At 38.2% G+C, this 15,680-nt stretch overlaps 1 protein-coding gene across 1 annotated transcript in view; it reads left to right on the top strand.

Annotated features, from left to right (window-relative positions):
- The window catches only part of hk2 (hexokinase 2), a 29,186-nt gene that overhangs the window by 5,226 nt on the left and 8,280 nt on the right, over positions 1 to 15,680 (top strand). The window contains exons 2-9 of the mRNA XM_061071239.1: positions 1,857 to 2,019; positions 2,417 to 2,562; positions 4,064 to 4,183; positions 6,463 to 6,558; positions 7,182 to 7,281; positions 9,579 to 9,762; positions 12,320 to 12,481; positions 13,767 to 14,000. Coding sequence (XP_060927222.1) covers positions 1,857 to 2,019; positions 2,417 to 2,562; positions 4,064 to 4,183; positions 6,463 to 6,558; positions 7,182 to 7,281; positions 9,579 to 9,762; positions 12,320 to 12,481; positions 13,767 to 14,000 — 1,205 coding nt within the window. The remainder of the gene's footprint in view (positions 1 to 1,856; positions 2,020 to 2,416; positions 2,563 to 4,063; positions 4,184 to 6,462; positions 6,559 to 7,181; positions 7,282 to 9,578; positions 9,763 to 12,319; positions 12,482 to 13,766; positions 14,001 to 15,680) is intronic.

The raw sequence follows: 15,680 nt of genomic DNA on the forward strand, positions 1-15,680 counted from the left end.
TTTAAGCTGTCAGTGTGACCCTCTCTGACTTAGCTTTTCTTTCTCTCTTGCTCTTCTCATACCTCTTTCTATCACAGCAGACTGTTCCCTCCCCACCCATCCAGATAACCTTCCTGCGCGCATGCTTTTTTTTTTAAATCAGGAGAGGAGGTAAAGACTCAGAGAGCATTGAAAGAAAGAAAGTGAAGAGCCCCAGCGAGTTTACGAGTGTTCAGAGACAGTTATTGACAGTGTTGTTCGTATTCTTTGTGAATGCTGAACCGAGCAAATCATTTTACAAATGATAAACTTAAGTGTCCTTCACTCCAGCGAGAGTGTACGCTTGTGTACGCGTACCGTGAACGTGAAACAGTACAGTTTCACATTCACCCTTTCACACATACATTCATACAGTGCATCTACTTGCAGCACTTTGTTATTCTATAGCAGGCCATTCAGGGTTCAGCATCTTGCCCAAGGACACTTCGGCATGCAGATGGTTCAGACTGGGGATCGAACCGCCGAACTTCAGGTTGGAGGACGACCACTCTACCCCTCAGCCACAGCCACCCATTTACACCTTGTTATAAGCCTAAATGTCCACCGATATCTTCTGACAAGGTACATTCAGTGTGAAAGTGCCCTAAATTCCATTTACATTCAGTAATTGTTACAGAACTAAGCACAATTCTACCCTCCTTCCCTTCGGATTTGTTTTCTTTTTTTAAACATTTTTTTCAGCCTACAATGGGCTCATGACTGGTGTTTAGTCCCGCCTCTTTTTAACTTCTTGCAACTAAATATCTACGGAGAGCTGCAGCTTCGAGGATACTCTAATCAACACACTCAGGTGGCATTGAAACGTATCATTTAGCTTTTATGTGAGACTGTAACTGCAATGCATAACTATCTAATCCCCATCAACTTCTGGCACTTTTATTTACCTTCACTGAGCTTCAAGCTTGTTTTCAAAAAGATGCTGAGTTTGGAATAAGCAGTTTGTGAGCTCATTAAGCTTTTCTTGTCATTCAGCTCCCCCTGTTCTATTTTATTTCTGCATCTTTTCTTTTTAATCTACTCTTCCTCACTTTCATCCTCTCACATCTGGGTGTACAGTCTATGGTTATAATCCAAACTATGCAATGACGTGGAACATCATCACACCACAGAGATCAGGGGTGATGCAGAGTTAGTCATGGATAAGTTAGCTTACTTCTCAAAGCTAATGTGTGATCATCTATTTATAAAGGTCTTGTATTTAGTGACGCTGTCACTGGCCCTTGTAGCCTTACAACTGGCGGGTGCCCTCTGTGAATCTTGCTAATTATTCCTGGTCTGGACAGCATGCACAGAACCAGGGTACAGAAATGATAACAATTGATTTGATGATGTCATTAACTACTAATGAACAGTGTTATTAAGAATTAAACCTGCCACACGACACAATACGTAACGTGACATGCACAATCAGAACATCAGGGTTAAAGGGAGCGGAATGATCCGGAGTCATGATCCAACACCATTGGTCATTTCCAAATACATGTGATTATCAGTTTGGACGCAACTCAGTGTTTTAACTTCATTGTTAGAGAATGAAGCAATAAATATTAATTCAGCAGATTTTTTTAGAAAGATCAGTTCTACGTGTGAGGTTGAGTTTTGTGTTTATGCTGCACATTAACACCCGATTTACCATATTTGAAACTTGATACTAAACACAACTGCATGCACTTAAAATATAGCCCTTTAATTCAAAATCTTCTAAAGTTGAATGTAATTTATAAAATGAAGCGACAATACATTCACTGTTTGAATTATTTACTCAGTAGTCAAATGTATTATTAATATAATGGGTTCTCTTTTCAAAAATGGTCTAGGTGGATAAATACCTGCATCATCTTCAGCTGTCAGATGAGACTTTGATGGATTTGTCAATACGATTTCGACGAGAGATGGACAAAGGCTTGTGTAGAGACACCAACCCCACAGCTGCTGTCAAGATGCTGCCCACATTTGTGCGCTCAACCCCTGATGGAACAGGTAATTGCCCTCTCATAACAGAGACTAGTTTAATGAATTGGACACCTTCAACCTGAGTTAATTAATTCACCCATTCAGGCAGCTCACTGTAGTGAAACCTCTAAAGGTATTGACCTCTATAGAAAGTGTTATACAAGGGTTTTTTTTTTCACCTTATTGATGAAGGCCAGCCGAGTTGTCTACTGAAACGGCAATTAGAGTTTTGGTCAAAGTGCAACATGTTTGAATAAAGAGTCTACCTCGCACAACAGATTAAGAGTAGTTCTGAGAAGCAAAATAATCAAGAAATATGGCTAATTGCTCTTTAATGTTTTTCAGTGAGTGAGTTGTGGCTAGATGACATTTTATAGCTTGAAAATGTAAGTATTAATGCATTGATCCTTTTGTTTCATTAAAGAACAAGGTGAATTCCTGTCCCTTGACCTTGGTGGATCCAACTTCCGAGTGCTCTTGGTCAATGTCATGGCTGATGAACAAAAGGTGGAGATGGAAAATCAAATTTATGCCATCCCTGAACACCTCATGAGAGGCAACGGGTCTGAGGTAAGAGTCATGACAGCCCTCTTTCTAATGATCAAATATAAATAAAACACACATAAATATTATAATACTTATTAAATACCTCTAGAACTCTTCCAGTTCGTACAGACATGCAGTAGATGTCAAAGTATACAGCTTGGACATACAAAGGGAAAACGTTATAGATATAGGTTGGAGGGGCATGCGTCTCTACCGGTTGGGTTGAGAGAAGAGAAAGCTTTATCAAAAGAGACATTTTGTAGAGAGGGTGTCTGCCTCCCCAGCCCAAACTGGGAGCTGGTTCCATAGGATAGGAGCATGGTAGCTGAAGGCTCTACCTCCCATCCCTCTGTTACTGACTCTAAAGAGCCAAGTGATCTATCTTGATAATGCCTGTGAGGGATTGATCATTGAAAGCTTTGTTGTAAGAAGCAGGATTTTCACCTCTGCTAGGAATTTATAGGAGTAAATGCAGGGAAGGTAAAACTGAAGTAATATGATCCATTCGTCTACTTCCAGTCAGAACTTTTGTTTCAGCATTTTGGATAAACTAGAGGCTTTTCATAGACTTACTGGGATATTATGATAATAAAGAATTTTCAGCATCCTTTTAAGACAAGGGTAGACAAAGAACAGCTAATTTATTGATCAGGTTTTAATTTAGGTATGTCCAAGTATAGGCTCCTAGAACATTACCAGTGGAAATAAAATAACCATTAATAAATTATTAAAATATAAGTTATACAAATGCTACTGAAACCTACAACTAGAAAATCCATCTGCTGAATACAAATGCCCCGTGATTACCAAAAAGCAGAAATGATTTGCCATGCGTCTGAACTCACCGACTTAATCTTGCTCAGGTTAATTTGAATAATACTTTCCTCCCTCTGCACTCTCCTGTTGACCTGCGCACACTTTACACATTGACAATAAACACCAACACTATCAGAAGTTATTATGACACGTTAGGTATTTGAAATTGTATTTGTGTTTGTTTTGTTCTAGTTTCAGTTTACCTGCCACACACAACACCATGTAACGTGACATGGACAGTCAGGGTTAAAGTGAGCAGAACGATCCAGATTCATGATCCAACACCTTTGATTAATAACTAACTAAATAAATTTGATTGTCAGATTGTGTTAAGAGTGACAGTGACGGGCTGACACACACACACACACACACACACACACACACACACACACACACACACACGCACGTTGCAGAAGAAGCGACGCCGTTTATCAATCAACATGAATAAGAATTCAGCAGGTTATTATAAAGATCAGCTCTTCGTATATAATATGTGGACAATGTTTAAAAAAACAAACATAAAATAATTGTTAATTAATCGTAATCGAGGTTAAAGTAAAAGTATCGCCCAGCCCTAGTAAAAATGCATTTCTCCGCTGAAAATCATGGAAACCAAAGTGTTAAAGTAACACACACAATGAAATAGATAATAATTACTTACTGCTATATTGATGTTAATAACAAAAGTGACGTTTTCTCTCTTCTGCAGTTATTTGATCACATAGCTGAATGTCTGTCTAATTTCATGGAAAAGATGGGCATAAAGGATAAAAAGCTTCCTCTGGGCTTCACCTTCTCTTTTCCCTGTCAGCAGACCAAGTTGGATGAGGTAAGTGATGGAGAAGGTATTCTCTTTAATTCAAGTAATATTTGAAGCACAAGAACAACTTTCATTATCATTTAAACTTAAAATCTGTGAAAACACTGGTGAGAGTAATCTGACATAGTGTCAACAAAAATAATCCAAACCCTGTCTGAATTAATCCGTCAGAAAATGTGATCTGATCATTATCTACATAAATATGTAGATAATAAAATGTACATAAGAAAATAATAAGCAATTCTGTGTCTTTATTGAATAGATCCCTCAAACATTAACACTGTCCGTGGAAAAAGTAAGTTTAATCTTAGATTGAGTATCTGCTCAAAACCTCTTTTGGAAGCAAAAACATCACACAAGTTGCGTCCGTAGCCGTAGATTTGATCTAAACAACATCCAGGGCAGAGTTTGTACAGCTTTGCTTCAGTTCATTTCATTACTCTGAGGATGTCTGGTGGGAATGGTTCTCTGAGGTCAGTCCGCAAACACATCTCACTTTTGACAACTGTTGCTTCACTCCACTCAACGAGGAGAGAGACAGGCCGAGCAGCGGTGGTCGAGACATAAAGGCTGAATGAAAAGAGGGAGCATGATAGTAGAAAAGCAGTGAAACAAAAATACAGAGCTTTTGAGAAAGGCATCATAAAATAGAGTGCATAATTTTAGAAATAAAAAAATGAGTTTGAGTTTCCCCCTTCTTCTTTTTTCTTAATTACATTTCACACATGAACAATCTCAACAAGTATTAACAATTAAAGTGCTTTAACACTCCTTTTCTCCTTGTTCCCACTTTCTCTTGGTCAGTGAGAAAAGTAAACTCTAGCATGTGCTGCCAGAATTTACTACTTTATAACTGGTATGGGTCCGTAAGGAATTGAGTCTGAGGCTGTTTCCAGACCAAAGTCCACCTATTATTAACCTATGCTTCAGGTGGTCGTGGGCTATTTTTTTTGCTTCTGCTTTTTCTTAGGGTGAATCAGTGCTTAATTAGGTGCAGCCACCTTCCGTATGACGTGTCGGGCCAGCCCTACAGGAAACCACTCTATACCGCGAATGTTGTATTCAATGTGGATTGGAAGGATACAATGATTTGTGTGTTGTTAGTTGAAATACGTTTTTTTCCCCTTTCATTAATATAACTTAAATGAAGATCTGACCATATTTCAAGACTAATTGCACTGTGAGAATCACATTCTTTGATTCTTCCAATGCGTTCAACAACATCCAGGCAGTGCTTATGAGGTAGACACATCCACCATCTGCTGGATTAGTGACTGTCTGACTACCGACTCTTCACATTGTACACCTCTGACCTTCATTACAACTCCAAGTCATGCCACTTGCAAAAGTTCTCTGATGACTCAGCAGTGGTTGGGTCCACATCGACAACAGTCTGTTTTTGAAAACCAATGCTGACGCTGTTTACAAGAAAGGGATGAGCAGACTCTATTTCCTGATGAGGCGGAGATCTTCCCACGTGTGCAGCAAGATTTTGGAAATCTTGAAAAATCAGTCTGTTGTAGCCAGTGCACTATACTTTGCTTTGGTCTACAAGGGGAGCAACATAACTGAAAAAGAAGGCTGGCTCTGTCATTGGCTGCAAACTGGACTCTTTTGAAGTGGTGGTGGCGAGGTTGCTTGTGATTGTTCTTTGCCCTCCTCTCCACCACCTAGTGGACAGACAGTGAAGTACTTCCTCCAGCAGATTGGTTCAGCTTCGCTGCCGCAAGGACAGATACAGGAAGTCTCTCCTGCCCATTGCAATAAGACTTAAATTTAAGATAAAGAACAAACTCATTCTCATTCATCCCATGCTAAATATTACAGTATTGACTTGTTAATGCTGTCTGATGCTCCATTACCTCTAATAGAAGTCGAGGCAAACTCCAGGTGTCAGGTTTTCGCCATTCCAGCTCAAATTTAATTTAAGGTGTCTTGAATTTAGGTCAATTTAAGACGTCCCTGACCTTGGATTATGACTTAAATTGTGGATATCGTAATCTGGAGTCAAATTTCCATCCCTTCATAGTTTGTCCTTTGCAGAAATAACTTGAATATGTGTCCCATACTGCTGGCGGAGAGAAATTAGTCAATTGCTTTTTTCAGGGAGTTTTCACCTTAAAATTTACATTTCGCAGGAAACAGGAAATAGCTTGGAAGTGGATTCACACAAAAACATTTTCCCGCAATTAAATACTAGTGTGTTACTAATCAATTATTATGACACCACATGATTAGGTTCAAATGAAATATGATGATTTTGGTTGTCTTTATTTTCATATTTGCAGAGTGTTTTGATGTCTTGGACCAAAGGCTTCAAGTCCAGTGGAGTGGAGGGAAAAGATGTGGTCAGCCTTCTGAGGAAATCCATCAAAAAACGAGGGGTAATTGTACAAATGATAGTTTCAAATATGTTCCCATCTTTGTACATTTTAAAATGTGAACAAAATGAGAGAACAGATGTTTTTGGGTACACAGGACTGCAAAGTCACTGGAAAGATTAGATAAATTGCAAATTTGCCAGGAAGGTTTGAATTGAGGCAAAAACACACCTGAGTGAGTTAAAAAAGTTTAACCATATCAAAAAAGTTGGGTTGACTTCGGAGCAGAGCTCAAAAAGAAAAGGACGCATAAACACGATGACTCACTGTATACTTGATAAGAAAACATCCTAAAAACATTACATTTAAAACAAAGTCAGATTTCTCCTTGTGCTGTATCTAGTCCACTACAGGTTATCTGCTTGAATCAAAGTAAAATTGAAAGAAAACGTGGTATATTGCGTTAATAATTTGCCATTATTTTTATCTTTTAAATCAGGAGTTCTTTGTATTTTATTAACTTATAAAGTATGTGCTGCTGATAACGGTGACTATTTGGGTACTTTTGTCTTTATGTTAAAGCTGTAGTTTAGATACTTAAATTAAACATGGGCAGAGGTGTATGATGTCCAGATGTTTGAATTATATGTGCCTTACATCTGTGCTGATTTCACATGTCACGGCAGGACTTTGACATTGACATCGTGGCTGTGGTTAATGACACAGTGGGAACCATGATGACCTGTGGCTACGAGGACCATCACTGTGAAATTGGCCTCATTGTAGGTGAGTTTAGTCTGCGAATATGAATCATATCATGATGGGGACTAGGACTGCACTATACTTATCGCAAAAGACTGCTTGAACTACAATAAATGGTGCTCCATGTACCATGCATTCAAGCTCTGCATGTCAATATATCTGTCCAATAAGTTGGAGCCTTGCTGCCCTATATAGTAAATTCAAGATATTCAGATCATGGCAGGTTTAGAAGAGAATAGAAAGAGAACAGAGAGTTGCGAGGCGGCACTGTCGAATCTCGCTCCGCCTCCTCCCGACTAAATTCTACTATGGTAAATTTTAGTAATCACGTTTGTCCCGTGTCAAAATGATCACTTTGAGCTTTTGCTTATATGAAATAATTGCGTAGCTTATTTATGAACCTGAGGTAAAAGTAACGACACTCAGCTGACGTCTCTGACTCGCTACAGTTTAAAAGTAGATTTTTTGGAAATTACTCCAAATTATCAACACATAATGATCTATACTTTTCTTAATTAGTTCAATAATTTTTGTATTAAAAGAAAATGTATCGCAAGTCAAATTGTCATCGCAATCTTCAACAAAGATATCACATTTTCCTAATATCATGTCGTCCTTATAGTGACTGGTGAAGTTTAGTAAATGTGAGCAACATTTGTCTGTGTATCACTGCCCCTGTGTGGGGACAGTGCAACTGGGCGAAACAGTGCGATTATCTAATTATTATTATTATTTTTTTTTTAAATCATCTTCGTATAGGCGAGAAAGTTGTGTGTGTACTCCCAGACTGCTCACACTGGGAGCGAGGTGGAGTTAATACATACACACAGGCCCCAGAGCCCAGGCCTCACTCACTCACACAGAGCGACACATACAGTGAGGCAGAGATAACAGGATTAGAGCTTGTAATTGTGAACCTGCCGATAAGTCCACTTAATACAAACAGAATACAGTGTTTCCATGACAGACCGCCGCTCGAGAGTTTATGAGGCTGTATTAAACATAATGAAAAAACATGTTTATTATAATATTAAAATGCCAGACTGAATATTCTTAAGAATTAAAAGTTCATTCCTCTTTGGAATGCTCCACAGGATTATGCTCTAATATTATTGTCTGAGCCAGGAATAAGTCTAAGAAGAATATTATTATTTTGGGTATGATACACTGTGTAATGAGCTGTTATTCATGGGTATTATTATTTATTGTTTATTTGTGAGCGTTTGGCAAGAAGAAGGTCACATAGGTTATGAGCCGGGGTTATAGTTTATATGAGCACCTATTCCCCTTTGTGTAGGTTGGAGAGAGGGTGAGTGGGGATGCTGTATTTTTGGTTGATCTGCCACGTTATGTTCTGCTTGATCACTGTTTTCTTTAAAAAGTTGAAACACATTTTTGTGATTTAAGTGATTGGCTCGTCATTCAATCTATTAGGCATCAGCCTCTCAGTAACTTGTTTGCCTTCTGATAATGACAATAGTATATATATAATAATAAACAATAGTTTCTGGGACTAAATGTATCCAACAGCATTGTTATTATAACAGGCCTACCTTCATTTTTTTAATGGTTGTACATGTATCAGAACCAAACATTTCTGATACAAGCCATTCGTTTGGGTATGCAATGCAGCGAGCCCACGTGTGGAACTAATTTGTGTGCGTATTGGTCTCAAATTTCGAGGGACAACATTAGCGAAGGACCAGTGCTGTAGTGTGTCTTCATAGCAACCACAGAAAAAAACAGAAGACCCTCCCTCATCATTTAAGTCCCCTGTATTGGAACACTTCAGTGTCTCAGTCAACTATAATGACTACAGACAAGACAAGTGGATTGAACAAGAGCCGACATTGTGCAGCTGCTATCAGGTATGATAGCCCATCAAACATACAGACTCGTTTGAAATGGCATGACCATAGTGATGTTCCACTGACATTAGGAATAACATTAACAAGCGAGACAAGGAAAGAACGTGTTTTGTTCAAACCCTGCTTCCCACAGCGTTTAAGCTGCCTCTTGCAAATAATCAGATCCTGTCAAAGCAATAACGAGCAACATGGGTGTTTTTTTATAGCAGCTGATATGCAACCGTCCCTGTTGTTGAAAACACAGGGTTCAGAGTAACACACACTGAAATTAATTAAGCCCCGTTACCAGGTTCCCTCTCATCTGCATTTCAGCCAGAAAGTTAAGCAGTGACTCTTTTAATTGAGTTTGCTTGGAGAGGGTAACAGTGACACTGGATTTAGACACTGAATTAATATGTTTTGTCATCCCTGAGAACTTAATTATTGTTGTTGTTGTGGTATCATCCTCAACAGGAACGGGGACCAATGCCTGCTACATGGAACAGATGAGGAACCTTGATGTGCTGGATGGTGATGAGGGGCGGATGTGTGTTAATACAGAGTGGGGTGCTTTTGGAGATGATGGTTCCTTGGAGGACCTGCGCACTGACATTGACCGAGAAATCGATGCAGGCTCTCTGAACCCTGGGAAACAGCTGTGAGTGTCATCTAACTTGGTTAAACATATAATACCTCACAGAGTGGTTATGGCTTCAGTAACTCCTCGACAGACAGACTTCTATTAGAGAGCTCTTTATTTTTCAACCAAAACACCGATTTTTTGTTTTCACATTATGCTAGACCTATACAATTTAAAAGAAAAACATTTACCAAGGCTGACAAGAGCCCTACAAAATTACTTACAATATGAATATATTTTTTATTTTCTAAAGTATTGTTTTTTTATTGGATCATATAGTCTAATCTTAACTATACCTTTTTAACAGCTTTCAAAGTATTTTAAAGATTTACAAACACTTTTTCATGTTAGGAGACAGATTACATTTTCACATATGACCAACAATTCCTCAAAAATAGTGAATATATTTCTGAAATATCATCAAATATTAATGACGGAGGTAACATTAACCCATTTTATCTGACGGTGGTGACAAACTTAAACGTGTAGTCATTTTAGCTCTCAAATACATTGAATCAATCAATTACAGAATTAAAACAAACAAACAATACAATGAATATCTTGTTTTATTTACATTTGAGTTTGGATTCCTTTGGCCATAGGTTTTTGTATTTGAGACCAAATTGCCTGCTTTTGTTCAGAAGCCAGTATTGACTATGCTTCTGATTCTTTTTCCTTTTCATCTGTTCTCTTTCAGGCAAATCTTCTGTTTGCATTATACTCCTTCCCTAACTCTCTGTCTCCATCTTTGTTTCTCTTGTCTTTGAAATTCTTCTTTTAATTATGGCTGTGTACTGATTTTCTCTCTCCGTTTTTTTGATAATTTCTGTTCCTCTTTCTACGTTTCTCCAGTGACAAGTTCTCGAGCCCTGCTGGACTAAAACATACAAAAAGAACACTCAATATTATTTATCATATTTTCCTGTACTCAAGAGGGAGTGTGTCTACAGTATGTACCTTCACCATTATGTGTGTGTAATTACCATGTTCCCTAAACCCCTGACAGAGTTTATGGCTATCAATTCACAAAAGCAATAAAAAAGCAGAAGATGCTGATGCCACATATTGAGTATTTATATATTATTAGACAAACTAATTATCTATTTCTACTAGAGTGACTCAAGAACACAAGATAATGACTGTTTCTCATTTTGTTTACAAGTCAAATGGAGATTTTGTAGCAACAATTTTCTTTTCAGCTTGATACTAGATGCTTTTTCTCAAGAATAAGTGTTATTTATGTATTTAATCATTTATCCTGTGTTTATTTATTTAATTCTACTTATGTAATTTTCTGTCAGATACATACACACCGGGTATTAACATCCGTCTTGAGAGATCTAATCACAAGTGGCCAGCATTAAGTACTTGTGTTCACATTTTCCATTAAAAATCAACCTCAATGTGTCTACTGTGACCACTTGTGATCGGTTCCCACTTCCCTGCTCTACTTGCTAATTAACACGTACGTCATTTGTACAAGTTAAGACCAAATAATCACACAGAAAATCTGAAGGAGTTGACATAATAGGATTCAAAAATCAAAAATCAGATGGAGGTTTTTTAGCAATCAGTGGGACAGCTTGTGAATCAGTGGGACTGACCACAGCCAATTCAGTCAATTGAAAATCATAGTAAGTTGTTTGGCCACCTGTGCTTCATGTCATCCTACAATCGTCTGGAACTCTACTGGATCAATGTTACACCTATTTTCCCAAATACTTTATATTCCCCCACTTAGTGATTTGATGATGGTAGTGTTTCTTACCCAAACAATGATTTGGGCCTTCTCATAGTTTATGTGTCAAAGATGAGATTGTGGTGAATGCTGACTGCTGTATGTTGGCCATATGATAGGCTGGTGACCTTTCCAGGTTGTTCCCAAGCTCTTGCACAATGTCAGCTGCGATTAGCTCCAGCTCCCCTGCGAACCTCAAATGATAAGCGGTGCGCCAATGACAACCTGCATTGATACTCTCAGTGACCAAAGAAAGAGTCACTGTTCTGTTTTCTCCTTCTGAAGCATGAGCGTCACGGTCATCAAATGAAAATCCCAATTGTGCTTGCTGGACGACAGGGCATGATTTTTAAAAGAGTCAATACACGGTTGCTGTGTTGAGTAATGAAACAGACTGGAGATGTTCTCTCCACCGACACTCGTCAGTGTTAGAAAATACTGACTGTCACAAAAAAAGTGACTTATTTATGCCAGGATATGAGTGAGTCAGCCATACAAATAATAAATGGCATTTAATCTAAATATTCTGATTGAAATTGTTTACATACTTAGTGTATAACTGTTATGTCAGACAGAGTGAAATGTGACAGGGAAATGTTTGAAAAACAAAAACTAAAGTAGCTCAGCTTTTAGATATAAAAACAAAATCTAAAAAAAACTAAGTACACCACTGTTTAATGTTTAGATAATTTCACATATTTTGGAACTTGCTGAAACATCAGTCACATGTGTTTTGGTATAGGTCAGCTTAGGTGTGAATGAAATTGTATGATGTGTTTTGTAAATATGAATGCATTTTTATATAGTTTTCTTTCACTTTTTTGTGTCCGTTTGCAGGTTTGAGAAGATGATCAGTGGCATGTACATGGGAGAACTGGTCCGTCTCATCATGGTGAGGATGGCCAAAGAGAAGCTGCTGTTCCAGGGCAAGACTTCAAAAGAGCTCCTCACCACCGGAAGCTTCAACACCAGATACATCTATACCATTGACACCGACAAGTTAGTTTTTATGTTTGTTTACTGGAAAAACTCTTTGTTACCATGTTACTAAAGCAGATTAGTTGTGCCCACTTAATACTTAAATGTACTGAAATTGTTTGTTATTGTTAATCACATTTGGGTTAAGTGCCTCTCCCTGCAAATTCAAAAGGGAGGGGGAGCTAAGAGACGCCCTCCACATACGACATGAAATAGCTTAGCAAACTAAGTTGTCTAGCCATGAGTGAGTACTCCAGTTGTGTGCTTTTGTGCGTGCGTGTGCATTTGAGAGAGAGAGAGGAGAGAGAAAAACAGCCGAGGGGCAGGAGAGGATGGGGAACTTTTCTCACTGGTAGACAAAGTGGTGGTTTAGGGGTTTAGTTTCAGCAAAGATTCAAAAATAATTGCTTTCCAGGGTCACTGGTAGCAGGGGACTGTACATCTTTGATTAGATGGTGTTAAATATAAATTTTTTCAAAATATACATAATTGTCATGACCAGACGTCCTCAAGTAATCACTGGTCCTGAAAGGTGTAAGATGGATTACAACAGTGGGTGAAGATATATGCCATGTTCAATCTAGAAATGTAAATTATTTATAAATATGTAATACATCAAAACCAGCATTGATGTATTTCATCAAAGGACATAAGATCAAACTCAACAGAAAGTACAAGCTTGTTTTATTCAAACGATCACTCACCGACCAATGTTCATTCTCAAAGAGCATGCTCACCAAAAGGCTGTATAGATGAGAATCTATAATATGTGACATTGAATAGGCTTCATCTTTCTTTTTAGATTGTGAATTATAGCAGTCGATGCACTCGGGTCATATTATTCATTTGAATGGCACTTAGCAATCATTTTATGGGCTCACTCCGCATAGACTGTACTGAGATTATGTTTGCAACCTTCCCTTAAAATGCTTCCTTTGGCTCTGTTTTATGATTATCTTCTCACGGGTAAAGTAAGGCTACACATAAGGTTGTTGTTATCAGAAGTTGTCATTGTTTCCATTTTTCAATAGTGTTTTGTTATCATAAAAACAGTAGTGATTGTCACCCCAAAGCTACTCATCAGCTCTTGGTTGCTTACATTGTAAAGGTTTACATTTCTTTGCAAAATTTGCAGTGTGCATTAATCTTGTACCATGAATGAGCAGAGCTGTTTTCAGATCTTAGTACTACAAACACATCTGTATCCTGTATATCGTTTGTCAGAAATCCAGTAATTCATTTTCTGAACCACATAACGTGTTTTGGATCCCACCGAGGTGTAGTGATTATTTGTTTTCTCCTGCAGAGATGAGGAAGGCCTGACAAGTGCTGAGGAGGTGCTTCGGAGCATGGGACTGGACCCATCGGTCGAGGACTGCATCGCCACTCAGAGGGTGTGTCAGATAGTGTCGACACGGGCCGCACACTTGTGTGCTGCCTCGCTAGCAGCACTGCTGCGGCAAATCCGGGATAACAAAGCGGCTGAGAAGCTGCGTACTACTATTGGAGCAGATGGCTCTGTTTACAAGAACCATCAAGAGTAAGTGATCCTGAACACCCTCACATGTGCTTTGGTGTATGTTACAAATGCATGTATACAGTTCATTTCAGCAGTGGGGCTCAGTATTTTTCAGTCCGTGTGTATAGTGGCTGCAGAACAGAATGCATGGCAGTGGAATAGAGCTGAGTGGAATACAAACAACAGCTGTAATTGTGTGATTTCATACAATTCAGTGTATACACGTGCATTTATTATTTGTTCTGTGTATGTTTGGACTTAGGAATTCAAGGAATGTCACAAATCCTTATTTAATCTTTTTTGATTTAGTTATTAAAAAAAACATAGAAATCGTTTGTAGAGGAATAAATTTAGAGGCCCTTTAGGTTGAAGCGAAATTGACGTTAGATACATTACATTACAGTCACAGTTCGACACATTCATTCATTTGCATTTCCTGTTCCGCACTGAGAACTGATAGTAGTACGGAGACGATCATCTGTAGTTGTGGCATCAATGCAGTAATTTCTGTAACCTGAGAACTTATCTTTCACTCTTTAGTCTGCGTACCTGTCACTCTGAATTTGTTACGCATCTGAGTGGCCTCCTTGTGTGTGTACCTGCAACCGCGCTACTGCCATAGAATAATAATTGTGTGGGAAACACTGATTCAATTCATGGCTTAATTTACTGTTTAACATTCCCAAGTGAGAAAAGGACTCATCCCTCATTTGATTCTACCCATTAGTGACTATGTTAATATAATTTATCAAACCACCTACGACAATCATCTGAAGTCCCTTCATGTTTTGTACAACTCTTAATGTGGATTTGTCCTGAGGTGTCTATCTACATAGAACTCACCACCATTTTAGGTCTGCACAATATATAGAAAATGTATCACCATTGTGATATCAACATGCGTGATATACGTACTGCAAAAGACAGCTTGAACTGCGATAAATGGTGTTTTATTCGCTATGCATTTACACTCTGAATGTCAAAATATTTGGCCAATCAGATGGAGCCCTCTCACACAGACTCAGCTGATGGCTCTGACTGATTTTGATTTGTTTGAAATGAAACCGCAATATCAACACTGATCATCACATAATGACCGATACCGTTCTTAATGAGTTAAATCATTCTTCAGAGCAGCGTGCACATTAATCAGCCGTCCCTCTTGCTCGATTTCTCCTCTCTCTTATTTATTGCATGTCACATCATTGCAAAATTCAACAAGGTTATCACGTATCTCAAGTTTTCCTAATATTGTATAGTCCTAGTATGAATCACTTAATTGTTTTCAGCTTAAATCTAGAAGTCAATATGGATTCTGTTCATTTTCATGTACCTTAGGTCTTGGGACCTGATGATACGATGCCCACTCACACGACTGCAACATTCCTTTTTCTTTGACACAGATAATTCAAATACGAAGCTTTCTCTGATTGAAACAATCATCCCTTTTTTTTTTTTACATCCATTACCTTTTTCTGTTGCTCCAGGTGATCTTTATTTTCTCATTTCAAAACAACCTTTGCATTTAATTTACTTTGAATTAACTTTTTCCGTGATTGTTTTTTTTTGCTGAGGTCTGTGGGTGAGTTAGCGTTCTGTATTTGTGTATTTGTAGTGTGCACATTGCTGATTTACATATGTATGTATTTTCTTAAATTTGTATTTGTGTTTGAAAGACCCTCCATAAAAAATTAGACGTAA

The sequence above is a fragment of the Limanda limanda genome, chromosome 5 (genome assembly GCF_963576545.1).
Source record: "Limanda limanda chromosome 5, fLimLim1.1, whole genome shotgun sequence".
In the NCBI taxonomy this organism is placed as follows: Eukaryota; Metazoa; Chordata; class Actinopteri; order Pleuronectiformes; family Pleuronectidae; genus Limanda; species Limanda limanda.